This window comes from Musa acuminata, chromosome BXJ3-4, assembly GCF_036884655.1.
Source record: "Musa acuminata AAA Group cultivar baxijiao chromosome BXJ3-4, Cavendish_Baxijiao_AAA, whole genome shotgun sequence".
Taxonomy (NCBI): Eukaryota; Viridiplantae; Streptophyta; class Magnoliopsida; order Zingiberales; family Musaceae; genus Musa; species Musa acuminata.
Genome location: NC_088352.1, coordinates 7009728 through 7037481, shown reverse-complemented (window position 1 = coordinate 7037481; position 27754 = coordinate 7009728). Strand labels below are relative to the sequence as shown.

The following is a 27754-nucleotide window of genomic DNA, read 5'->3' as shown; positions in this document are numbered from 1 at the left end:
GATGAAATGAACCTTCTTCGCCTATCATCGTAACATCACAATAATGTTTTATTAGGCAGATATAAAATATGTCCAATAATCTACTCTTTTTCCAATCATAATGTGTATTAATAAAATATGTCCTCTCTCTTGTGATCTAGCAACTTTGTCATGGTGCGACTATTAAATCTTGTAGCTTGCACTTTTTGGTTTTGTTTCTGTGATCCATGGTGTTCCAGATAAGGTTGTGATAGTAGCAGAAGAACATTTGGTAAGCAATTACAACTTTGCTGGGTAAGAGGAAATCGGTGTCAGTTATGAATGAGTTGAGCATGATGTCATCTAGTTCAAAGAGGCGCAATGAATGATGTCATGAGACCCAATAATGGCAACGTTCAACACAAAGTGATATCCTCGAAGGAACACAAACCATCGTCACACCTCAAAAGGGTCATGCAACGAACCTTCTTCGTATATCTGTTCTGTTAATTTCCATCAACGTAACACCACAATAATGTTTTCTTAGGCAGATATAAAATGTGTCCAGTAATCTACTCTTTTTCTCATCATAATGTGTATTAATAAAACCACAGTTCTCTGTCGTACATCTGTTCTGTTAATTTCCATCACAGACAACAATAATCAAAGAAAATATACCTAATAACACCGTATCCTAAGGTTTCAGTGATCAAATCCAAGAATAAAAATTGCTCTAATGTGAATAAATAAAATAGAAAGTTTCATTTCATACAGAGCTTCAGGCCAGTATCAGGGGAACACTTCGCTTGAGATCTGTGGGCGAAATGACATTTTATTCCGAAAACCATCTTGTGATCAAAATTATGCAGCATGAGCCATGGCATCAGGTGCCTCTCCAAGCCTGCATTTAGGAGATAATTTAGGCACAAGCTTTAAACAAAGGAGACAAAGTCCAATCACATAGAAACCATAAGAGGTGATAGTATCCTTTGAGTATCCTCATTTTTCTTGTATGATTCATTAACCATTGCCGGCAACTAGGTTCTTCTGACAAAAACGAAACCACCAACAAACATTTTTCATATACCAATATTTTGTACAAAAAGTTCCAACTACTAAAGAACTTTCATCCTGCACAAACATGTCAGATAAGAATGGACGAAGCCGGCTAACATTTTCCAATCATGCATTACAACCTGTTGCAGGTGTATAAATCTTTGCAGTTCTTACCAAACCTAAATCTGTAGCTTAAAAACAGCAATAAGGACACATCTGTAATTCTAATATCCTTAATTTCTTGCTTGAAGAAGTAAGCAAGCCAGAACAAAAAAGCTTGACAACAGAATAGTTCCGGGTGAATGCCAATGTGTTCAAAGACAGACTTGAAATGCAAAGCAAAGCTAAATTGATGACCACAATTAAGAGTTACAGATTTAACCACACCATTTTACCTAATAAAATAAATACTGCTTGATCACATTTAATTCTTAAATATTGCATGGATAAGAATATGATTTCCCACATGTGAATCTAACTTAACCTGCCTTAATCAGGCTAATGATGTTTGTTCCAGAGTTTGTTAATGCTAAGTATGATGGAATTCATTCTTGGAATATTGAGTATCACCACAAAACTTGTTGGTCTTGGAGGTTTTTCTAAAAGCCATGGAACATCTGCATCCTGCTTTCTCTTATATCATTGGTGATGGTACTTGTAACTTGTAAGTTCCATCAATATCAGGACAGATAATTGGCTTTTTGACACCCACATTTCTCTGAATCCTACTTCTGTAAATATTATGTTCGTTCAGGACTACACCTTATCCAATATGATTCAAAATAGGAAATGGACTTGCGCAAGACTAATCTGAAGTTTAGTACCATCTTACCCAGATCTATCTTTAGAATTGATTTATCACTTTGTCCCTATGAGAATAAGTGGATTTGGAAACCAAGTCCAAAGGGCAATATCAACCAACTAATCTAAAGTTTAGTACTATCCTATCCAGATCTATCTTTGGAATTGATTAATCTCATCGTCCATATGAGAATAAGTAGACTTGGAAACCTAATTCCAAAGGGCAATATCAACCAACTAAGCTGAAGTTTAGTACTATCTTATCCAGATCTATCTTTGGAATTGATTTATCTCATTGTCTATATAAGAATAAGTGGATTTGGAAATCTAATTCCAAAGGGCAATATCAACCAATGCTGCTCATTCCCGTCTATTCAACACCATGCTAATGACAGGACGAGAAATAAGGACTGGTGGATACTTTGGAAGATCCTTGTAGTTCTTTGTTCCTTGTGTTCTTCACTTTTGCTAGAGACCCTCACATAAACAGTTACCTACCACTGAATATATTGTTAGTCCCTGTCTCACTGTACCTAAGAAATGAAGTTTATGTGGGCATAAGTAGGATGGGGTTAATCATATTTTCTTCACTGTCATTTTGTTAAAATAATCTGGACCCTCCATAAGAGGAACTTGGATGTTACTCCTTGCTTTTCTGAGCATTGACATGTTGGGAAATAGCTCAAGAAAGGAAATGATCATCATAATGCTCAGTTGATCTTAACAGCCTTGATTGCATCGGTGGTTGATTCGGAAGGCCCATAATGAGGCTGCTTTCCATGGACCCTCCATAATTGCATGTCATGATTGCATACAGTTTGCGCTGGCTTCAAAAGAATTGAAGGGAGCAAAACCCTTAAAAACACCACAAAGATCTCATGTGGGAGCTCCTCATGAATCAATCCTATTAAAGAATGCAAAAACTAAAAACAATTATCTTATCTCATGTTCACTATGTTGCTCCAGTTCAGTTTATAAGTGATTGTCCTCATCACATCATTTATCATGCAATATTTGCTTATGGCCCCTTCGGAGCAACTGAAACTCAGTTGATGCTCTGTAGATGCAACTTCAAAAATACAGTTGAAAACATTTAAATGCTTCTTCTAAGAAATAAAATAACTTCAAATATTAAAATTGTAAAAAAAAAAATTAATGAATTTCAACATATTTAAAACCCAGCTTACAGTAAGAAGATTTAGTATTGTAAAACAAAAATTCAACACAACGCCTACCTCTGGATGCCTTCTCCGACCTCCATTCTGAGGAAATTGCCAATTTTTACACAGGAACCAACTTCTTTTGATAAATCATTCAGCAGTGACTGCAGACAAAACCATCAAAACCAATGTGAAATTTCACACAGAGAAAAGTACCCTCGCAAAGTTAATATTAAAGCCTGAACTGATTTAGGGTTCCAAAATAAGGTGAATGACTACAGACGGAAGCCTCAATTAAATCAACGGTAAGCAATATCTGCAAATACTATATATGAAAAAGATCCCAAACAGAACCACCCAATAAAAGATGTCTAAAGTCTGAACCCTTAATTACCTTCACTTTGACACTATCATTCATAACAAACTTCTGTTCCAATAAGACTACTTCTTCATAGTATTTCCTCATACGACCTTCCACCATCTTTTCAACGGCCATCTGAGATTTTCCTGAACTTTCTGCCTGATATGAAAAAGAGAAAAAAACAACTTAACTGGCTGATAGAAAATTTGGAACATAGCAACATAGTTTTTCATCTACACACAACAAGAGAATATACCTTAAAAATGAAAACTTAATCCAAAATATATTACTGCTTATAAACACTACAGAGATTTCACAAGGCACTAGGAACATAGATAACAATGAACAAGCAACAGCAGAATGCTTCTTGTGTGGCCATTATGGTATATTCTTTTTGCGAAAAATTGTTAGGCCAACGAAAGGAAGCGACTTGCACAAAGGCACTAGCACTATGATTATTATACCTAGTATGCTTGTAACTAAGTATATGCTTGGCTTCATTTATAACTTCGGGGCCCAGTCTTGACACAATAATAAGACTGAGATGATGCAGCCTTGGTAAATTAGTTCAAATCATGAAAGCAACCTCCCAAACCCCTCACGAAGGGTCCCACTGCACATTTACAACCTCCCCATACCTAGTGACAGATTTTTTTTCTTTGTTGTTGAAACGGTAAATTCTTTTTCTCAGAATAGCAATCATATATAAATTCTTTTTCTCAAAATATGGATATTCTCACAAATTAATTTCCAATCAAGTAAAATTAAAGTTGTTCACACACATATTATTCACACAAATGAATGTTGATATAAAGAGACCACAGAATTGGCAAATTGATAAAATGTAATCAGAAGAATCAAACAATCTGATTATAGAATTGTCAACAGTATCCAGGACCAACAACAAGGGAACACTCTACAAAGAGTACGGATCATAGCTAAAAGAAGTTTTATCTCCACACAAGTGGCTCTTGTCCCAATATCATAGTCTGAATAAGAAACACATGGATGGAGTTCAGAATATTTGATTCTACAATTATGGATAATTACCTACCTGTGCCTTAAGTATGTCACGCTCACTCTCTAAAGCCTCAGAAGGAACAAGTTCTTTAGACAAGAACAAAGGCTTCGATGCCACTATGTGCATTGCCAATGACGAACCAACCCCACGAAGAGCATCAAGTGAAGCATTGCCATCTTCTATCTCCAGTGTCAACAATCCAGCAATGCGGCCCAATCCTGGAAGAGAAACAAATAGCTACATCATGATAAACCATGTTAACTATGATAATGTTCACCTCCCAAGCTGCTATGAAATTTGATCTAGCTTTAAGCATGACTAAAAGATCAAAACTGTCCATCATAAAAAAATTAAGTCCAAACATAAGTAGCACAATATAGATACTGAAGCATGATATCAACACTAATCAACAAACATGACTTGCTGGTAAAATACTATATTTAACTGTCAACCATCAAATTTAATTTTTGAAATGAGTCAACACACTTAAAGACTAAAATCAGTACCTTAATAAGTATACCTTAAAACCTAAATTATCATTGCAGGAGTGTAGAGTCCAGTGATTTAAAAAGCGCTATGCGTCAAAAGGCGCTAAGGTCCAAAAACGCCCGAGGCGCTAGGCGCTCGCCCGAGCGAAGCGATGCGCTAAAATATAAAAATATATAATATAATTATTTAAAATTTTAAATAAAAATATGCTATTAAATTAAGAAAATTAATAATATTAAAATCAAAATAATATATTATTAATCTAATAAATATAAATACTATTATTAGTATACCGTTAACAGTATACTGCATACTGTTAACAGTATACAGAAGGAAAAGAAAGAAGAGGAGTGTAAGGGGGTGTTGACTGAGAAAAGAGGAAGCGACAGCGGGAGTGTAAGGAGGCAGCGCAGCGGGAGTGTAAGGAAGCAGCGACAGCGGGAGCGGAAGTGTAAGGAGGCAACGACAGCGGCAGCGGCGAGCAGCGATCAGCGGGAGCAGGAGCGGCGACAGCGGCAGCGGCAACGAGCAGGGTTAGGGTTGGGCAACGACAGTTGATATCGGTTTTAGTTGGTTCGATTGAACCAACTAACCACCGGAGACTAAACCAGACCTAAAATCCTAGTTCGGTCGCCTGGTTTAACCCAGGCGCTCGCCCGAAGCGCCCGGCGCCTGGGCTCGGGCGAGCGCCCAGGCGGCCCCTCTTTGAAGCGCGCCACCTGGAAGTGAAGCGAGACGCCTCTTTGAAGCGCGCCTAGGCGAGCGCCTCTTTGAAGCGCGCCTAAGCGAGCGCCCGAGTGCCTTTTTAAATCACTGGTAGAGTCTAACAAAACTTTAAAGATAATCATGTCAATCTGAAGGTAGCTAATCCAAAATACATCTAGCATTAATAGCATCAACCATCAACAATAAGAATACAACATTTAGGTATATTCAGACAGTAATTTCTAAAAATAGTTATTACAATATATGAGAGCCTCTATTTTCTTCAAAATATGAGTTTCCGGGATCAAAAACTATAATAACAGAACTGGGTTGCAAAAATATATAGCTGAGGGCATTTTCTTCTCTTTTTTCAAGAGGATCCCATCATCATTCTCTGTTAGAGATGTGAGGAGGTAGATATTGAATCTCACAAGTGTATGTGAGTTAGACAGACAAACCTTTCCATCCACTGTTGAGTCTATCAGCAGTATGTCAGATGATATGCAACCTAGATGGCTCTTTCATTGATACAAATGGAAGGAGCAACAAATGAAACGACTCTTAGCAAAAAGATATGCACAATATGTGTATTAGGCAAACTCAGTGAACGAGGCTCCCTCAAATCTGTAAAGGGTCAATATAAACAGCCTTACCTATGGTCACCCTTATTAAAAAGACCAGTACTCCGAAAATTGTAAATCATGCAAACAACTACATATTATAAAAATAGTAAATAGTGAGTCAATCATGAGATCATATATAGTGCCTTTGTTGTGTTATAATGCATATTGGTTGCACTTCCTAACTCCAATTCAAAAGAACATTATTTATTGCCAACCACGTATGCAGGTGAATCATACATCTTCCTAAATCCAATAAAGCTTGTTCAAAAATGTTAAAATAGTCTACTATTGGCTTACCTGGTTGGGGACATGTGTGTAGGTAAGATAAGACAGCACCATGTGAAGATGTGGACAATGCATAACCTCTTCTAATCTTCACATTCTCCCCAACCATGGCAGCAACTTCTGTAACTGCATTTTGCACTGTAGTTTCTCCAGAAATTTTTGGATGATCCAAATTAATCTTCATGTTCTATAATACAGTAACTTTCGTCATTAATTAAGCATCCAAAAAGAGAATACCAAATACCAATTACAAAAGAATCATGATATAAAATACATTTCTTCACTAGAATCTTCTGTTCAAACTGTCTCATATTGGTTCTCATAGATGTATTATGTTGGATTAGGTAAACAATAATATAATATACAATCAGGGCAAGTTCCATAATTGTTGCTTAGTATGGAAACAAGAACACAGCTGTGTGGCAAAAAGAGAGAAGCAGACTAGGTATCATCATCAGGAATTATTCTTGAGGTCAATTGATTGGCCACTTCCTCACTATTGTGACTGACAAACCATAGGAGCCAGAATAAAAAATAGTGTCAAATAAACATTAATCAGGAAAGCAAAAAGTGCTAAAGCAGGAAAAAAGAATTGCTCTAGCAAAATCAATGCATTAACTAGAAACAGTCTCCACACTGGCAAAAAAGACCTTGGAGATACCGTCAATATTTGATTTATCTTCAGTTTCTTTGTGAAGGATAACCGTTCATGAATAAAGCCCTTTCTGATTACGCTCGTTTTTGTTATGCACATGACAAAGATGGCCCATGCATATAAATTTCTTCCTTCTGTAAAGCTAAGCCTTTTCTTCTATATATAAGACTCATACTTAATGAGCCAGAACCGGACAAATATCTGATCACCATCAGCCTCTCTCTTCCTTTTTTCTTTCCCTAATTTTACTTCCCTTCACTCTCTTTTTTCTGTATCTCTTGCATTGGTTTGGTAGTACTATAAGGTTCACACAAACTTCATAACACATGGAAATTATATGGTTATCTGGGAAAACACTCAACTCGAACAGAAGCTGGTTTCATGGTTACATACAACTTGCATGCTTGATATTAGAAGGGGAAATGAAGAAGGAAAAAAGAGCATTTATATTATTTGTCTACCTATATTTGCCATTAATTACAGTCACATATGACCTTTGGCATTCCTAGAACTTGTTTTATTAAATAATACAGAAAAAAATACTATACTATTCAAGCTGCTGGCGAGGTGGAACAAGCATTTAAAAAAGATTTAAAAAAACAAATGGCCTATCAAACAAGATTCAGAAAAGTTGGATTTCCAAATCGGATCCTCATGAACAGGCAAAATTTGCAGAAAGAATCATATGTCATGTAGCATCCTTCTCTTTTTCGTAAGACAACTTTAGCATCTCGTCTAGCCTTTTCATATTGTAGTTGTACTAGTAAATTCAATTATTTTTCTGCTTGTCATGATAAAGAGCATTTATATCTGCTTCAAAGTGCCAGATGTTATAAGTTCTCAAGGTAGCTATGTGTGTCTGGAATGGTATCCCAGCTTTCTTGGTCAATTATAAATCTTACTGTCACAAACTAAGATCAACATCAGAATAAGTGCATTTGTACATGTGTACCTCCAAGTATTCAGGTCCAAATATAAAAGCTTCTTGAGTTTGCACCATTGAACTTTCAGCTGATAAAGCTATCTTTGCCAAAGACGAAGCCTGAAATAGGAAGAAAAAGTTTGTACTGGTCACCAGAAATCAATGGCCATACAACAAAAAATTAAATAATCTTGGAAAAAAGTTGTAACTGGGGCATATTACATGAATCATACAGCAAATACATTCTGCCTCAAGGGATTCAAACTTTCTAAGTAGCAAAAGTAAAGTGACACTGGATACATATTTTATAGACTTAAATAAATATTTTGTTGCCAGTTTCTACATGTTTGATAGATGGATTTTATGCTCTTCTTTGCTGTTGTATTCTGGTGATGTAGGCCAATCCTTCTCAAGTTGTCTCATTAACGCAATACAGAGATGTGATCCTCACCCAGTAGTTGAGGTCCTGCGCTTTAGTATGTACTGACTAATTGATAATGATACATGGAATGGGAAAGACAAGTTCCAGAAAAATCATTGGCAATGATCTAGGTGTTCATCATTACACCTTCTAACTTTTCATAAGTGCACAACAAGCAATTGGGTTTAAGAATTTCAGGAAATCTTTTCTTTAAGGCAACAAAATGAAGTTTCAATGTCCTCATGCAATCGGATTTTTGAGGCTTCAAGCATATGAATATGGTAAGCATGGAGGGAGATCCTTATGTTGGCAAGGTTCCCGTAAGTTCTCATCACCTTAGTTGTTTTAATCAGTAGACAATCACATTTGCAACAGCTCCTTTCACTCTATATAAATAGGAGACATATGTAACCAAGGGTTCAGATCTCGGTCCGATACCGACACTGGTCCTCAGGATGACCAGAATGGTACAGGTAGGCTTGGGCAGATCATGTATTAGTACACCCCCATGCCGACCACTCTAAGGATCTGGATAGGGAGGAGACAAAATATGGGGGTTACCAAATGATAGGCAACTGTCAATAGCTGTCATATCCTGATATAAACAGGAAAGAATTTAAAAACATCTGATACCAATATCAACTTATTGCACGATAATCCCAGTACAGTGAGTTACCAAGTAATAAGCTCCATTTCAGATTGGACCAAATGAAATTGCCCAATCCAGATATTTAAATACTTATTTGTACTAATCAATATGACCAGGACTTTAACCTTGTATGTGATTATATTAATACATCAATGAAAAAGACAAGAAAGTTAACATTTTGAAAATTTTAATCACTGTGTTTCAGAGTAATATCAGTAAAACAAGCCTTTGGGATAATTAGGAGAATATTGAATCCCTTAATTAAAGGGATATGCAATATAATATTGGTTAGAAAAGAGAGAATTTGATTCAACAAGAGGAAAGTTAAATTTTGCAAATGGAAGGAAGATCAAGCACCATAGCATGACAAAAAAAGAAAAAAAAAAAAGAATGAGGTTTGAGAAGGAAAGCATTTCATTTGAGGAAATCCAACTGTTAATTTCTAGTGGAGAAATGATATTTAAATCAGGGTTCGCCATTTCGGATACCGGACCCATCTTAGAGATTTGTCGGATCGGTACATACCGGTGTACCAATACACAGTATGTTGAGGTGTGCTGATGGGGACTCTAGCGATCCGCATCTCGATTTCGGACCAGCCTGTGTTCGTACCATACCAACTCAAGCAGTACAACAGACGGTAATTTAAATAACTTCCGGCGGTCAATGTCGAGGTGCAAAATGTTGCTTTTATACTACCATGTCCTCGGGTATGAAATCAACTAATTTTTATCTGTCTTGAATGTTACCAGGCATAACTGCTGTCTGATACTAGTCTAAATTACTGAATTTTGTGTATTAAATACCTTAAATGCATCCATCTAAAAGACTTTAATGTAAAATAGAAGAAAGGAAACATGCATTCCTAGAGGAAAGATGTTTGTCTACTAGGAAACAAAACTTAGAGAGGAATATTCTCATGGACTAACCTCATCTAAATGGAGCTACTGAATTAGCTGAAAATTTAGGGAGAGAACTCCAAATATCTTGATCTTGCAAGATAAAGAGTTTAAGAAATTGTAACATCATTTTGTAAACAGTTTATGACATGCTTAAAACTGAGATTTAGGAACATTGTCCTGTCTAGCATCTCTAGTTTACAGTCATCCCACTCCTTGGCTAAATCATAAAACTCCACATGGTCAATATCATGACAGCATTGTGGAGGGCTAGTACAAAATCTAGTGATTTCACCAAAGTTGAATGAATACTAACCAGGTATTGAAATACATCATTTCTTGCTACAAAGTCTGTCTCACAGTTGAGTTCAACTACAACAGCTTTTTTCTCAGTCTGTGCCACTGAAAGTAAACCCTCGGCAGCAGTTCTTGAGGATTTCTTTGCAGCAAGAACCACCCCTCTCTTTCTAAGGTCCTTCTGTGCAGCCTCTGTGTTATCAAGCAAAGCAATTATGTAAAGATAATGACCAGAAAAACATTAAATAAAATGGATATTAGACAGTGTAATATGGCAACAAACCTAGATCCCAGTTACAAGAAACAAGAGAAAGTTTGACATCCTTAATAGGTGCACTTGTTCTTTCCCTCAACTGTTTGATGAGATTAATCTGCTCAGTAGCTGACACTTCGGTGCTAAACCTTCTCAAAAGCACTTGTCTTGAGGCATTCAAGTTTACCAACCCTCTTGGCTTAACTGCTGGCTCCCCTATATATGCCCGAAAAAAATAACCCTTTCTGGGCTGCCTACCGACACTCAATTCGCTGAGTATTAACCGTGTGAGACTCTTTGCACTTCTACAGCATGCCATTCTGAAAACCCAACAATATCCTATAAGAACATAAGTCAATGAACAATAGGTTATAAATGTGGAAAAAATTTAAATATATCCAACCAAGGCGTCTTCTTGGTACTTCAGTAGAATCAAGTCATCATGAAGCATGAACATTTTACAAAATATACTAGAAACCACACATGTAAGAACAATATGCAATAATTTGAAATCAGCAAGTAAATAAAACTCGGAAAAACATAGATTCAATCTTTTTTTTTGTCACAAAAAAAAAAAACACCTGTGCAACTGAAAAGCAAAGAGAAGAACTAACACGCTTTAAATTTCCAACTGTTGTTTGGAGAACAATGAGTAGCCCCATCTTTTAGGATGTACATTAAGGAATCGGACAAACTAAGCAATTTATTAGATCACAAGAGAGAGGACGCTGTGAGGATAATACAAAGCAAATAAATTTGTCTAAAATCATGAAGTTCTTCCTATTGTGACAAATTAAATGCTAACTAAGAAGGAAAACTAGCGATTTCCATAAAAATATCCATAAACCATCGGAAAAATTTAGCAAAGGATTGAAGCACAAAAAAGCGAAGAGGGATTAACCAGAAAAGCAGGAGAAGGAGAATAACTGCAACGGATTCAACGAGAAATCGCACGACAGATGAAGAAGACAGAGAAGCATACCTACCGATTCTGCAGGACTAATAATTCCGGTTTGAGGAGGGAGAAAGAGCCGACTCCAATATACTTGGGAGGGTTTGGCTCGAGGGTTTTAGTAGCCAAGATCCATTGATCGGAAGATCTGAACCGTTGAGTAGTTGGAAACACGACGACATCACAGCCGTCAGATCACAAATGATTCCCAGAGCCCAAAGGTCCAACGAGGACCGTGAGAGGGTCGGATCGGGTTGCGATTCGGATCAGACGAATGATCCATATCCATGATCCGTTGATAGCGAGATCTGAACCGTTGAGCAGGTGGAGATATGATCCGAAAGCTCCAACAGCGGCTGTAAGAGGATCGGATCCGGATCCGGATCCGGAAAGGGATAGGCGGATCGGGTCGTCATTCGGATCATACATCGATATCTGAGCCAATGATAGCAATCTTTGCCATTCCTTTGGCATATCAACCTCTGAAATGCCAAATGCGTTCACAAAATACAGATGATGAGAAGAGAAAGCCGACGCTGACATACTCATCGATGACAACGACGATGACGTGCGTATCTTAACATGAAGGGATCGGTACATAACAACAAACATCTGGTGATTGCGTGTTGCAGTGCCGAATGGAGAAGTGGCATTGATCCAACCCTCCGACGAATATGCCCGCAGTGCCCTGTCCCTTTGGACAACTCACATGGCCACAATGGGTTGACATTTACTGTTAAGATGGGGCAATTTCGTGGTTTAATATTTCCGATGACTTCCCGAGTCAACGCCGCCGGGGAGCGAGTCAACGCAGGTATTTACTCCACCCGAACCCGATACAAAAGCCATTTAATATGCCCGCTTTTATTGACTTGACCCCGAAATGTTTTCGTTTATATATCCCCGATGGGCATACCAATAAAACAACCCTGCTTTACGATTGGATGAACGACATCATTTTACGTCATTCTACCCAATACGATTCCGGTGCGTTTTTGGGTCTGTTGTGATTGTGTGCGAGATACCCTTTTTTCGTTTCAGACAATAAAAATGGACATTAATAAGAGTCTTAACGACTGTCGCTCGGAGGCTTACCGGTGAAGGAATTGCGTTCGGCTGTTGTTGGTTCCCCCTACGAGGCTTAGTGGTGGAGGTATAGCGTTCTGCTGTTGGTCGATTGAAGTTCTTCGATTGACGCGGCTCACATCTTCCTGGCTGGTGGATAAAATCGCCTCTCCCGAAGCCCTTTTTTTGGTGAGTTTTGTCTTCGGCTTCGTTTCGTGAGTTGCAATTATTGGGCTGAGAACATGATTTCTCACTGTTTTGGGTTTTAGTAGTTTCTTGTCTTTCACATCCTTGAGTAGTCTTACAATTCGATCGAAGATTAAATCTTGCTAGGGAATGGTGTGAGAATCCGACTTTATTTTCGCAGTGCGCAATGTCGTCTTTTTCTTTACTGGTTATTGTTGTCGTTGTCGTTCTAAAAGTTAGTGGATGATGAAAAAATTTCGATTTTCGGGATATTTTCAACGATTGATTTGTCAGTTTGATGCTGTGGATTACCGAGCTGAAGTAAGGTTCAGTCGATCAAATTTTACTCGGCACAAGATGATGCGGTTGCCTTCATTTTGATACACGCCGATCGAACTTAGTTCTTGGGTTATGTTTGAATTTTCGCTGTCTGTTTCTTTTTTCGGTTGACTAAAATATTATTTCAGGTTCGATTGTAAGGCAAAATCGTGTATGAATCTCTTCCAGTGTTTCGCTAGAAGCTTTACATACATTTACCAATAAGCAGATGTAAGTACTTGTAGGTCATGAGTCAATCATTCGGCCTATTAAATTTGATTTTCTTCCTTCTCTCAATTTATTGCTCCTTGTCTGATGTATTATTTAATTTAGTGAGTTTGATTCTCTTGATGAATTCTTGATAGAATGATTTGTCATTCTATGATGCTTCCCTAGCTAACTACTTGCTTTCATTAATGCCAATCCCATGATTATCCATTACTATCTCTGTCGGATGGTTTTTTAGAACCTGGAATCTGGATGACTAACCTTACCAGCATATATTAAATGCTTTGCTTTTCCAATCGCATTTTTTCTATTTCCTCGTAGCTTGGGGGTGTTATTCTGAGGTGGAATCAAGGTTTTTTTTCGCATTAAATGCTAGTGGCTAGTTTTGTATACTGATGTGCAGACTAATGCAGAATTTTCTTAACTTAGTCATTCAATGTTCTTTCAATTCAACACAGTACTGAAAAAGGTTGCTGTTAGATTTTGTCATCCAGTTTCATGAATGAACATATGTGCCCTACTTTTCCGTGGCAATGAATTTTTCGGATGGAATTATGAATTATGGTTTTCACTACTACCTTCTAGAAAAATAAGCCAAACTCTTGTTTCTTTGGCACACGTTTTGGTTGGTTTGGAAATAATTTAAAATTTTGCTCTTTTGTGCCAGATCAGCATTTGAAGGAGGTATCCATACTTAGAAATCTATAGCATCTGAAAATTTTTTAAAGGATAACTTAGAGATTTAGTGTCTGAAGGTTTCCAAGAGTGGGAACTATTACAATGGGAGGGGGAGAGTCCAAACATCACAGTTCTTATCGCGACTCTTATGATTATGGCCATTCTTCTTCAAGCTATGCTCCAAGGTTCTCTCCAGCTGCTTCAAATTATGTGCAGCCTGAAACAGTAAACAGATTGCAAAGAAAGTATTCAAGGATCAATGATGACTACCAAACACTCAGTCAAGTATGCTAGTCAATGCAGAAGTCATCTTTTTTTTTTTCTTTTTTTCCAGTTCTCCTGTTTGTAAATGTTCAAGTAAATAGCATAAGTTAGCAATGTGATCTTCTCTAATTATCTTGAATGATAAAACTTGCTATTTTGTAAGTTGTCTCTTTGGTTTCTTCAGTTTTGGTAGACATTTGAAACTAATTGCCACTTCTAGAAAACGGTTGTGATGGATGTACATATCAAGGAACATCATAGAATGATGAAGAAAGAAGTGGCGGTCACAGTTTACATATAAAGAAAAGGGTAGCAGCAAAAGTTTATCAAAATTCACCTAGCAAAATTTTATATCCAATATGTTCAACTTATGCAATCTAATTTATCACACTCGTTCTTCCTTAGAAAAAAAAGTTTCCCCATAATAAATGATGCTTAGGATTAAATATATTATGTTCTTCCATTAGCAATTAGAGATACTATATTGTTTCATAGTAATTGTTACACCTATCGAAGAATTCTAGTGTTATTTTCACTTTTGATGGATCAGATGTGATACAATTTTAATGCTTGTTACCTTTCAGCTTGTCATCCGGACCTATCAAGTTGCTCTTGGTCACACTTTTACTTTTCTATGAGATTTTCATTGATAATAACTGTGCGGCTCAAATGATTTTCCAATGACTGCCACATTCCTTTCACCATTGCCGAATATGTATTCCTGGTTCCTAAGACATGAATCGTAGGTATTCTCATTTCTGTTATATGCTTCTGTTTGACCTGACCCTTTACATATCAACCATTCATCACATATGGCCGTAGTGCTTTTTATTAGCTTCTCCAAGACTCCAAATTGGAATGCATTCCAAGGTACCTCTTGAGTTGACCAATTAACTGAAAACTTAATAGCTGTTTCTTAATAGCTTTTTCCTCATAACAATATGTAGGCTTTGCTATGACTTTTGATTTTTTGTTTTTGTTTTCAGAAACAGCAATGCTACTTCAAAATTTGATCTTCATAGTTCATTAATCAACACTAAATCATACAGCAAATGGCATTCATTAGTGTATATCTCTTGAACACTATGTACACAATCTTTCTTAGAGATTGATGCTTTGCTAATAGGTAGAAACCTTTTGAGGTTATTTTAAGAAATCAAGTTACAGAGAATAGACCACCACCATGAAGACAATGTAATGCTTTCTTCACAGTGTATTTCTTTTGCTCAAATTTGGACCAACTTGCCTTTTGTATATATATGTACACACACACACATATGTGTGTGTGTGTGTGTCCTTTAAATATTAAAAGGCCTTTTTTCTTGTTCAGTGACACTTTATATGTTCCTATTACTCAAGTAGCTGCTGCAATTTAGCACCTTGCATATCTATTGATAGAGTGCATTCACATCAATTTAAATGTTCACTGCTACTGTTTGTCTTCTTTGCTTGTTATAGTACATCAATGATAAAACAAATTTTCTCTTTACTTCTGTGCAAGTTTGAACTATATTATATTTAGATCATGAAAGTAATAATTCATCTGTTAATATAAGTAACTATCTAATTTTTTTTTTCTCATTTGTTTTATCACTGTGATCTCAGTTCATTCTGCAATTACTTCTCAGTTTTATAGTAAATCTTAGGTGTAAGATCAAGTGATCCATATTAGTTATGTGAGTAATCTGAGAATGGTACATTTGTGATTTTGTTTAGGTTACTGAGGCACTTGCAGAAGCAGGTCTTGAATCATCAAATCTTATCGTGGGAATTGATTTTACAAAGAGCAATGAATGGACAGGTTCGGACACACAAATCCCACCTTTCACCTTTTTCTTAGTACATGCTTGAGATACATAGCTGGCTATTAATTTACAAATAAAATCAATCACAGTGTTTTTCTTCTCAGACAATAAAAATACAACTTGAGTTTCTTCTTATTAGTTCCACTTTGAGATATTCATAATGCAAATTTTGTCCACTATGAGATATTGATCATAAAATTCTTAAATGTCACCCTTGTCCCCTAAGATTGTTAACATGCTTTATGTTGAGAGAACGATAACCTCTGTAGCTTTGCTGATTCTAGGTACTTACCAACTATTTCATTGTGCAGACTTTCTATTTTTGAGTTCTGTCCTTTTATGTTTAATTTGAGCCACATTTATCATTAAACATAATGATTTTCATTTACTCCTTGAATTTACTGATTGTATTGTTTTGTGCTTGTTGTTAGGTAAAGTTTCTTTCAACCGCCATTGCCTACATGACATTGGGAATACTCCAAACCCCTATGAACAGGCAATATCTATTATTGGAAGGACACTTTCTGCTTTTGATGAAGATAATCTTATTCCTTGCTTTGGGTTTGGTGACGGTCAGTGATTTATATGCTGGTTATAGATATTCATTTAGTTACATCATTTGACATGTCGTACTATGTTGTTCTGCAGTAACTAAATTTAGCTGTCAAGCCTGATGCTAAATCTAAACTCTTCTAGTCTTGGAAATGACCAAGGAATTCTAAGATAGAAACATATTATTGTTTTTATTGTGCAGCATCCACTCATGACCAGGAAGTATTCAGCTTTTATCCAGATAACCGACCATGTAATGGCTTTGAAGAAGCACTTGAACGTTACAGAGAACTAGTTCCAAATCTTCGGCTAGCTGGTCAGTATGACTCTTAATCTTTTCTCAGATCTGGAGCAGTTCTCTATGATTCCCAGTGGAACCAACACGACATATTTCATTCAGGGCCAACGTCCTTTGCACCAATTATTGAAACAGCCATAGGCATTGTCGATAACACCCATGGGCAGTACCATGTTCTACTTATTATTGCTGATGGGCAGGTTAGCTAATGCTTTTAGATAAGTTTTCTCTGTATATATTCTTCTTGTATACTGCTACATCCAGAGTGCATGTTGTTTACTCTCTGATGCATCATTCGTTTTCATTTTTGGTAGGACTTGATGCCTAGTTTTCAAATGATTTTAGTGTCACACGATAACAGTTCCCTTTTGTTTGTTGCATAGGTGACACGAAGCGTAGACACACAATATGGACAATTAAGTCCACAGGAGAGAGATACACTCGGTGCCATAGTCAAAGCAAGGTAATTATCAGATACGTGACTGTGAAGATATTCCTTTTCCTTATTTAGATGCTTTTCTGACATTATTTTCTTTGCTTTTAGTGACTATCCCTTGTCAATAGTTCTTGTTGGAGTTGGAGATGGTCCATGGGATATGATGCATGAGTTTGATGACAATATACCCTCCCGAGCATTTGATAATTTCCAGGTTCCAAGATACACCTAACAAAAGTTTCATTTGAATTCAAAGTAATTGCAGGGTGAAGCATAAATTCATTTTTTCCTATGCAGTTTGTGAATTTTACTGAGATAATGTCTAGAAACATCCCTGCCAGTAGAAAGGAGACAGAGTTTGCACTTGCTGCACTGATGGAAATTCCCTCACAGTATCAAGCAACAATAGACCTTCAACTTCTGGGGTTTGTGGATAATTTTTTTTTCAAAATTCTGTTAATGATGTACAAATGTTTTATTGGCATGGCACTCTGCTGTTGCATCATGCAGTCAACGAAGGGGAGTTCCTGATAGGGTTTGTCTTCCTCCACCAACCAGGAACCCTTACTCACGGTCAAGTAGCTTTGAGCAAGGTCCTGGAATCACCAGAAGCTACCCACCTGCCACCTCTGAAAGTTCTATGGAGGATAAGCTGGTATCAATAATTTTGATTATTTCAAATTTGATTACGCTTTGCTGTGATGAAGATCCCAGATCCAAGAAAATGAAATTTAAAATTCAGTCCTCTTGAAACTTGCTATTTACTTCTTCTGAGACTCATGTTTGTTGTTTTAAATAAAAATTTAAATAAATGCTGGGACTTTTTGCTTTTAACTCCTTTGTCATGCATTATTACAAACAACTCTCTCGCACACTTTCTCTTCTTCACCACTATTTTTATCAGGACCTAGACAATTGCTTTAGTTGTCCAAAAAAGTATTCTAAACTTCATAAAGAAATTGCTTAAATTGCTTTAACAAAATTTTTACTGATGTGGTGACTTATGACACCTGTTTGGTAAAACGTGGCACCCTTGTGGGCGATACGGACTTGATTTCGTGTTCCTTTGATAGCTTAGCAAACATGTCGGTGCCAAGTCAGGGACACCAACACCAAATGGGCATGAGAGAACCCATAAAAAGTGTGAGAAATTTGTGCTTGCACGCGGCCTGTATGATATTGACATAGCATTTGCACAATGTCTACATGACACTTGGAAGTTGGAAACAAGGCATCACATATGATAATATGTAGTTGCTGACTTGCTACTTTAGGATCACATCAGCACCGAATCCATAGAAGTACCTTTATTACAGAAATCAAAGAGTTCATAAAAAGTGATAAGTACAATACATATTTGATTGTTTGTTCCTGGTGTCAGATGGTCAAAATTAAGGGGAAATTTTCTGGTACAGAATGCAAATAGTGATACAAGAGGAATATACCTGAAAGGTGTCATATGAAAAAAAAAAACCTGTAGAATGTTGTGAAGAAGTCATTATTGGCAGAAAAACACAATAACTGGATGCATTTGCTTACAAGTATATTATTAACTTAACATTCTAGATGCTGATAGAACAATGTTACTCTTTCTAACAGACCTTAAAAATAATCTGAATATGGTGTTTACGGTTGTTAAAATCCTAAATGATTTTTTACTTGGTTTGCAGATCTGTCCAATTTGCCTATGGAAATCAAAGGATTTTGCATTTGGGTGCGGACATCAGGTAAGTCAAAAGCTCTTGTTGCTATTTTAATCAATTGGCTGATCGAGCAGTGACCGAGTCTTCTTCTTTCTCAGACTTGTTTCGACTGTGGGAAAGATTTGCAGCGTTGCCCCATATGCCAAAGCCATATTACAACTAAGATAAGGCTCTACTAATGCCTGAACTTTAGATGCATAGTGAGCTACTAATGCTTGAAGTTTGATTATTGTAAGGAGCTTGTAGGACATTATTTGCATCTGAAAGCAAATGCTGCTCTACTTGAACACAATTTGTCTGTATGATTGTGTGTAGATATCTACTTGTGTGGGATATCATCAATGTTGGTGGATCATGTTCAAGATGTTTAATCTCTCTACCTACGCTGCATATGTAAACTTGACAGCTGCTAATTCTATCCATACACATTCAAATAGTGTTCCTGAGTTATATTGAATTATATTGCTTAAAGGACATTTTATTTTTGTTTAAACAATTTGAGATGCATATTGTCTCCCGTTTTTACGGCAGACGCGGTCGGTTGCCAATCATGCTAGAAGCCTCAAGGGCAGCATTTTGTTGAGAAGGAAATGACCCTCAGATCTTTCTGGGTTAATAGTCTTTGTTTGATAAGAGAGGCAATTTTTGTACTCATATAAATAGGTAATATATTTTGGTTTTTTTGGAGAACAAAAAACCAAAAGTGGATTGAGTAATTTATGCAAACCCACAGAATCTTAAAGCCTATGATTAAGTCTTTCTTTATTGGAGTTCTGAGTGTGTGGATATGTTATGCAGATGACTTCTTGGCAAGAGAAGGATGCAGGTGCTGTTTGGTTCATCATCAAGCTATAGATGTTTCTGTGAAGGCCCACAACATCAAAAACAATTAATGCTCACAGGCACAAACAATTGATACAAGAGAGACTGTCACCCACTTTGACAAATCAAGCAAATTAATGATCAGAATCGAACAAATCAGTTAATGAATATTACAGAGACAATAGCATGCACTCATCCACACAATTGAGATAAACATGTATGGTGGTCTTTGGTATAAGAGTTATGTGTTCATCCTCACAGAGCAAAGTCTTGAAATTTCGATGAGGTACCACAGAACCTCCAGAAGAAAAAACAAAAGAACAAGTTGCTTGAACATTACAACACATTCAAAATTCTTACATAACTTAATATCCACAAGGCCATGATCCATAAGCCACAAAAATTTGTGCAACCAACAGGACTACCACTGTCACTAATTCCAACAAGAAAGCGGCAGTCACCAATGGAGGGATCAAGAAAGGTAACCATCCCGAGCCCATCGAAGTTACAACTTCTGGCGTCCTGCTTCTGTAACTGATAGTAACTGTTAAAGGCATAAGAGATGTTCCCCTTCTCCCCAATTGCGTTGCATGATCCTCCGTAGAATAGAGTGGTGCAATCAGCGACATTGCATGCTACCTTCATATGATTTGCTACAGCGCTAGGATCCAGGGATGGGTTTGCAATACACCATCTTGGTGGAAGATATGGAACATCCTTAGCATTCTTCAATGCAGCATTACCCAGGCCAAGGTTCAATGGGTACTTGGCCTGGCCATCAAAAGAGAAAATTCCCCAGTGGCGTTCGAAGCTTCCAGGAAGTATGCTCTTTTGATCTTCATCAAGAAGGCTGAAGAGATATATATCTGCTGGAGGAACCCCGGGCCTCAAGGGTGTCCCTTTGTTGCTCAAAACATGATTGACTAGCCCTTGAACAAAGGCCCTTGCAGCACTTAAATTTGCACTTGGTGTTCCATCAGAAGGCCAACCCACCTCACCAACGGCTATGGGCATTTGTCCATAACCAATCTTGCTGAGAGCAGCCACGAGAGTGTCAAAATTGCCATCAAAAGCATTGTAATACACATTTTGGCCATCGACAACAGGGTGAGAAGAACCCCCAAAGAAGGCATAATCTTGTGGGAAATCTGAACTCTGGTAGAGACTAAGGAAAGGGTAAATGTTGACCACAAAAGGGGACCCATTTGTATTAAGAAAAGAGACTAGTTGGGTTATTATCTGAGTTAGCTCAGGTCGAAAAGTCCCTTGAGAAGGAACTGACACTGATTGATAAGCATCAGCATTGCAAGGGACCACTAGTTTTATATAGCTTGCCAGATTTGCTTTGACCAACGATTGTTGAAGGTTGAGCATGGCCGGAAGAACTAGAGATTGATATTGTCCTTGATAGGTTGTGAGGAAGGGCTCATTTCCAACGGCAATATATCTGCATAAAGGAGACAATGAAATAGTTCCCAAGTTTAAGTTCAACATAACATAAGAAAATTCCTTCAAAGCTGACTCCTGGGAAAAATGAACTTTATCATGTATTAGAGAACTTACACAGATGGTAATTAAGAAATGAAGTTACAGTATTTACTTTATGGCCTACGAGTAGACGATAGATTTAGCATTCTAGGGCACAAGATCAGGTTACTACCATGAGAATTATCGATCCAACAGATACTTGGAGTCATCACAACAAAAGTATCCAGACACCATTGGAGCCATCTTCGTATGGGATAACAACATTGAGATGACACTTCTTCAAGTGAACCCTCTCCCACCATATTGTAGCTCCAACGACAGATTCTGGGCTATTGTCATAATATAATCGCTTATTGCTAACAGTGTAGCCTAAATCAATTCCAAACACATTACAAAGTTTGCACCATACAAGTTGCCACACCTATAGGTTAATATAGTCAGTGTAAATAATGTCGAAACACTTTCTTTAGACCCCTTTTGAGGCTAATCCATGTCATGATGGAGAGATAATTAATTCACTTAGTGGCCTACTACAAATAATACAGACTTTAGAATTTCTAGACAATAAGAACCTGCTTTTTCTAAGCTGTTATGCCAGTAGGTAATTTTGGTCCCGCAACTTCAATTTTAGCAAATTCTGTGGAGCATGTGAAGATGACACCTTTAATGCCTCAAAGTAGTACATGATACGGGGAACACTATCAATGAAATTGTAGTTTCTAGTATCAATTAAAAAAAAAAGCTTGTTAAAGAAATTTCCAAGAAAGATTAAGCATGTTTTACTAACATTTCTTTATTATACTAAGTTTATACATACGAAAAAATCAGTTAGAATATAGGAACATAATGACGAATGGTGAAGCAAGGGATAAAACAAAAGACTTGGCCCAAAATTTCTTTTTGCTGCAGTAACAAAAAAAGATAAACAAAATGCCATTCTGCACTAATGAACAACAGCTATTGTGAAACCAACTTGTTCAGCTCAGCTGAAATTAACAATTATTCAGTACCTACATGATTTCTCTTCATTGCACCAGTATTGTTCGATTACAAGAAAAATGTCACACCTTTGTTTCGGTTGATCAGTTAGAGCTAGGCGTGTTTTTAATTCCACTCTCATCAGAACACAATGTTGCTTCACACTGGCCTTTCTGTAGAACATTTTTAAGAGAACAAGATACAGAGACAGATCTCTCGAGAAAATCTTGTGACGGTATGCATGTCTGGTTCAGGTTAAGCTACAACACATTTCTAGAAAGTATCTATTGATCGAATGTATGCAGTGTTCAAATTAAACAGTCTTGGAGTTTAATCCTTTTCAGCATCAGAAGCTATTACTCACAATACGAAAGCTATTGTGATATATGTCTTGTTCGTCACTGGTTGCAAGTTGCTTTGCCATAGAAATGCAACTAAAATGCATGTCTCAGAATGCAATATTTTTGGAAGTTCATATGCGTTTGCATGATGATATATGTCATACTGATCTTGATTTTACTTAAATTTTGGACTTTTGAAGTCCTCGATCCTTAAATCACTTACTATCCTGCAAAGAAACATGTCAAATTTTCCGCAAATTCCAAAGAATCATCCTCATTACAGACGACATGCGAGAGATCTAGGAACCAAAGCATAAGAAACTTATGTTCGAATCAGGAAACCGAAGAAACACGAACCAATCTTCAAAATGTCCCACCGTAGGCCACGAATCACGCACCTGATGTCGGCACCACCTTTGTCCATGAATCTCGACACATTCCGGCTGACCCATTGATCGCAGGCAGCAGGCGAAGATCCCAACACACCCAACAACTCATTGGGGATCCCGACCATCACCTCAATGCCGCTTCCCATGAGCGCGCGGAGGATGTCGGGGTCAGCTTCGAAGAGCTTCACCTTCCCAACCCTGTTCTCTTTCAGAAGATCCACAACAACGGGAGGCGGCAGCTTGTGGGAAGATCGCGTCCCCCAGTTGATACCAATCGCTGAATCAACGAAAAGGAGAGATCTTTGAAGCAAAAAACACAAGACAAGCGCCTTTACCAGATTGGGGGCTGCCATTTCTTCCAGCGATCGAATCTTGATAGAGATTTCAAATGTCTCATCAGGGTTTGGAGCTCATTCTGTGGATTTGGCGGTTGGTGTGTGTGTGGGAGAGAGAGAGAAACGAGGGGCCAACGGATACGAAGGGAGGGCACAGTGAAGTAAAAGGGATGCTATACAAGTAATCGGAGCGCAGAAACTCTTAGAATTCCAGCGGTGAAGTAAAAGGTGTCAACTATCTTTTCGAAGTTTCCAGGTGTCCGTAGTTCTAGGGGAAGACGAAGCTGTTTCTTGGAGATGGGTTGAATTGGATATTATTTGGTGCAACAATTTGAGGCTTTTTGAATCGCTGTGTAGTAGTGGAGAAGAATGGGATTCTATACAAGTAACCGTAGCTAGGAAATATTAGAATTCCAGTGTCTAAGTTAAAGTCGTCAACTATCTTTTCGAAATTTCCAGGTGTCCGTGGTTCCAGGGGAAGACGAAGCTGTTTCTTGGAGTTAGGATTGACTTGGATATGATATGTGGCAATAATTTGAGGCTTCTCGAATAAGACAGAGTCTCTGAAGGAGCTCAATTTCCAAGAGACAGAAAAAGAAAACAAAAAATAAAAAGAATAATTCACAAAATACGTCGAAAAAAGATAAGGCGATTGCAACAATGATTTGATTTGGGTAGACTGAGTCTACTATGTCAATTATGGTCTTATTAATATGAACGCGTGGAATAGAATAGTCAACTCAGCAACCTGAATCCGAGAGATCTGATGCTGACATGCTCGCAGCCGCCGTGAAGCTCACACCCATCCCGAGTCGACAAAGGGGCACGGTGACTTATCGAGCCTACGACGTGGGCCAATGAGCGACTGCCAGGTCAATCATTTCATTGGTCCCTGTCTCGGTCGAGACACGTCGAACGCGTCGTTCCTCGTCAATGCGATTGGGGCGCCTCCCATTGTGGACATAAACCCAGTGTTTTGTGATGACTCCGACGGACTTGTGAAGTGGATGACTGACTCGATCAAAGTTGGACCGCCGATCTCTGTCCGTTAAAATGGAAGACTTGCTGTCGAAGGGAAGACTTGGACTTGGAGACTGCTCATCCATAATCGTGTGGATACAGCGTCTTCCTTGCGTTCTTCCATTATAAGGCCCGGAGTCCTTCCAAGCCCTCAACTCATCTCTCCCAGAGAACACACCGTGTCGGCAGGAAGGTTCAAACCAATTCACAAAGCTCACCAGTTTCTTCTCCCTCCGTCAACATGGTGAAGGTGAGCAGCAGAACATGAACTCTCTCTCTCTCTCTCTCTCTCTCTCTCTCTCTCTCTTCTAAGGTCGTGTTTGTCTTCTGCAGCAAGAGATGGTGATGAAGCTGACCATGGAAGATGCCAAGAAGCGTTCCAAAGCTCTCAAGATTGCTGTGGGATTGCCTGGTAATGAACAACACAGAGTCTTATTAGTTCTCTTTAGCATCTGCCAGTCTTTGCACTGCTAGTAAAGCAATTTATCTTCCTTTCGATCTCCATCGTTACTCGAAGGCCTTCTTCTCACCTTCTAAACGCACAAAAGGTGACGCCGCCATCATCGTCGTCATCATCATCATCGCCGCCCCACCATCTTCTTACTGACTTCGTCGGTCATTAATATTCTAAGGCTTGGGTTTCGTCGTTGGCAGGTGTGATATCCGCAAAACTGGATGAAGACAAGATCGTCGTGGTCGGCGACGGGGTTGACTCGATCGTTCTGACCACCATGCTCAGAAAAAAGATGGGCCACGTCGAGCTCGTTAAAGTCGGGTCAGCTGAAGAGAAAAAAGAAGAGAAGAAAGAGGAGAAGAAGGAAGATGGCTGGGTGTGCCCTCCGACTTGGACTCCTCACTTCAATCTTATGCCGCCTGTGTATGAGATCCGCGAGCCCAACCACGACCCTTGCAGAATAATGTAGAGATCATCTGTATCGTCGAAGATCACCATGGAAGGATGGTGATAAGGTCTTGAAATGGGGACGGTGGGCTATGGTAGTAGATTTGGTGTGTCGTGTGTTGCATCACAACCATTCTATTCTTATTGTATGATAGCAGATTGCAGTTTTGGCTGAGCAATGTGCAAGAATCCATGAAAGGGACTTCTCACAGTACAGTACAGTACTTTGCACACACATGAAAACAAATATTTGACGTCAAAAATACTTCACTTGTACGCACCAAAAACTGGAAATGAGAACAAATTCTTCAGTGTAAAGAAAAAAAAAATCATGAACAAATCAAATCAATCTTTCATTAGAAAAATAATAAGATTAAATAGATGATATCAATATCAATATAAATTTATTGATTTCATTCATAATGAATATATGTTTGTTTCCTGAAACACTTTATGAAATACACTACTATCGATCTATTTATTATCTGATCAAACCAAACCAATAGTTGTTCTATTCATTCTTTCTTGGTTTGGCCTCTTGTCATTCAATGATGTCATAAAATAGCTTCCAAATAAAATAATTGATTGTTCTTAATTTGAACATGATGTGAATTCTCCATTTGATTCACACATGAACAATCCAAAGAACCTTTCTTTAATATCATTTTGTTTGGAAAAGATTGATCTGAAATCTTGGATATGTGAAAGCGAGAACCACCAGTGTGTCCCACCACTTGGCAAACCACCCAACACCCATCGTATATGATTGATGAATGAGGATGGAGGGACAACAAAGGCTTCAATAGTCTCGACGCTATGATTGCACAAGGAAGCGACTGCGTCATCGTCTCTCCGTCACCGGACGTGATCGACACAAACTCTTCAGGAAAGCGAAGCTTATCAGAATTCATTAGTTGTTTGGTTGTCAGTCTTACACGATTACTGCTTCTAAGCCAAAATTTTTGGGTCACTCAAAATTGTTGTTTGTGAGAGGTAAGCATCAAAGCGATGTGACTCGGTCGTCCGAGTGCCAAAGTAAAACTCTTCCACCGGAGATGGCCACTCCTGATATAATTAATAATAAAAAATTATACTTATATCATAGGCAATCAACAAAGATTATATTTGTATAACATAGTAAAATATGAGAGCCCGATGAATATGATAATAATATGATGTGACGTAAGTATACCTAGTGAACAAGATACCGAAAATCATTATGTGTATGGTTTCTACTCAAATCATGACAATGATATGATGTTCTCTGAGCAAACCTAATCAATATGATATAAAAACCCAGGGTTATACCATTACACCATAGATCCTATAAAAGAAAGGTATCATGATGTTAGATATGCTTTTGACATAAATATAATGGTTTCACTATCAGGAGGTGAAGTTAGAAACCATAATCAATTCAGACACACTCACATGTATCAAATTTTTAGGTGGGATAGGTACCATATGATAAGTTAACTTTAGATAAAAGATTTAATTCGAAAGGCATATATATATATATATATATATAATTTATTATCTATTGATGCATAAAAAAAATTTAGATAGACACATCTAATCATTGAAGCAAAGTATATGACTCGTAGACTTATTGACTCCACATATACCCTCGATCGGTACATAATCTTTAATTATTCATTGACTCCACATATGTCATGGAATACGATTAATCTATCTGTATAGGTTAAAATTTCTAATTCTTTTAATATTTTATAAAATTATATTTTGTTATTATAGAGAATATTTTGTCAATCAATCACTATTTGATATAAAGCGAGGAAGTCAAGACTTGCTCCATTTGTCAATTCAAGTACATATAAGTCGAGATGGTTATAAGTTGTCTTCTCTTTCAAAATAGATGATTATAGATTAACTCCTTCAAAAAATATTCATGAGATATTTTCTCGCGTTCTATTTGATATAAAAAAACTATTGTTAATATGATAATCAAAGCTAAATTATTTTTTTAAATAATTATTAATTATTATCTTAGACTAATTCAAGTGTTGAAAGGTTCAGATCGAGAAACTTACACCTAAACTCAGTCTCTGGTCATCTTTAGAGCATATGAGTATATTTACCTCAAACATCAGGGACTTCTAGAGACATCTTACGATACCTATCTTATTTTTCCTAATAATATAGATATTTTTTCTAACAATGCTGTATATATTATATTTTAATATTATATTATAGTATTTTTAATAATACAAAGAAAAATATAATAACGAAGTATAAAAAATATTATATTATATATATATTATATTATAAATATTTGTATATTATTTAAAAAAAATACTAAATATTATAACTGGATCGATTCCTCAAATCGATCACGAGGATAGACGAGCAATGATATTTTAAGTATTAAAAATATCGTTAAAGAATTCTGAGAGTAGGCAGCATTTTCTGAAAAAAAAAT

At 37.3% G+C, this 27754-nt stretch overlaps 4 protein-coding genes across 13 annotated transcripts; 2 read left to right on the top strand and 2 right to left on the bottom strand.

Moving 5' to 3' along the window:
* Positions 1–517: 517 nt before the first annotated feature.
* Positions 518–11599, bottom strand: LOC135582733 (elongation factor Ts, mitochondrial-like). Of its 5 annotated transcripts, none has more exons than XM_065146722.1 (9): positions 11542–11599; positions 10586–10894; positions 10322–10494; positions 8067–8156; positions 6472–6646; positions 4391–4575; positions 3370–3495; positions 3051–3139; positions 518–859 (listed from the first exon to the last, which is right to left on the bottom strand). In XM_065146722.1, exons 2-9 carry the CDS (start codon positions 10872–10874, stop codon positions 820–822), a joined length of 1167 nt encoding a protein of 388 aa, XP_065002794.1. In that variant the 5' UTR covers positions 10875–10894; positions 11542–11599; the 3' UTR covers positions 518–819. The 5 variants fall into 5 exon arrangements, with proteins under 5 accessions (XP_065002794.1, XP_065002792.1, XP_065002795.1 ...); XM_065146720.1 differs by having other exon boundaries at positions 10586–10875; positions 11538–11597; XM_065146723.1 differs by having other exon boundaries at positions 10586–10875; positions 11542–11590.
* Positions 11600–12584: 985 nt separating this feature from the next.
* Positions 12585–19476, top strand: LOC135637038 (E3 ubiquitin-protein ligase RGLG1-like). 6 transcript variants are annotated; one of them, XM_065149378.1, is made up of 13 exons: positions 12585–12761; positions 13972–13988; positions 14060–14267; positions 15963–16047; positions 16483–16623; positions 16806–16919; positions 17004–17101; positions 17285–17364; positions 17446–17551; positions 17635–17762; positions 17848–17992; positions 19008–19064; positions 19139–19476. In XM_065149378.1, exons 3-13 carry the CDS (start codon positions 14085–14087, stop codon positions 19217–19219), a joined length of 1218 nt encoding a protein of 405 aa, XP_065005450.1. In that variant the 5' UTR covers positions 12585–12761; positions 13972–13988; positions 14060–14084; the 3' UTR covers positions 19220–19476. The 6 variants fall into 6 exon arrangements, with proteins under 6 accessions (XP_065005450.1, XP_065005453.1, XP_065005452.1 ...); XM_065149381.1 differs by adding an exon at positions 13226–13307 and having other exon boundaries at positions 13977–14267; XM_065149380.1 differs by adding an exon at positions 13226–13307 and having other exon boundaries at positions 13972–14267.
* A 496-nt stretch (positions 19477–19972) lies between these two features.
* Positions 19973–24340, bottom strand: LOC135637037 (glucan endo-1,3-beta-glucosidase 5-like). The gene is made up of 2 exons (XM_065149376.1): positions 23068–24340; positions 19973–21309 (listed from the first exon to the last, which is right to left on the bottom strand). The coding sequence occupies exons 1-2, from the start codon at positions 23409–23411 to the stop codon at positions 20199–20201; spliced, it is 1455 nt and encodes a 484-aa protein (XP_065005448.1). The 5' UTR covers positions 23412–24340; the 3' UTR covers positions 19973–20198.
* A 169-nt stretch (positions 24341–24509) lies between these two features.
* On the top strand, positions 24510–25489 carry LOC135637040 (disease resistance protein Pik-1-like). The gene is made up of 3 exons (XM_065149383.1): positions 24510–24663; positions 24747–24825; positions 25068–25489. Exons 1-3 carry the CDS (start codon positions 24655–24657, stop codon positions 25334–25336), a joined length of 357 nt encoding a protein of 118 aa, XP_065005455.1. The 5' UTR covers positions 24510–24654; the 3' UTR covers positions 25337–25489.
* Positions 25490–27754: the final 2265 nt, after the last annotated feature.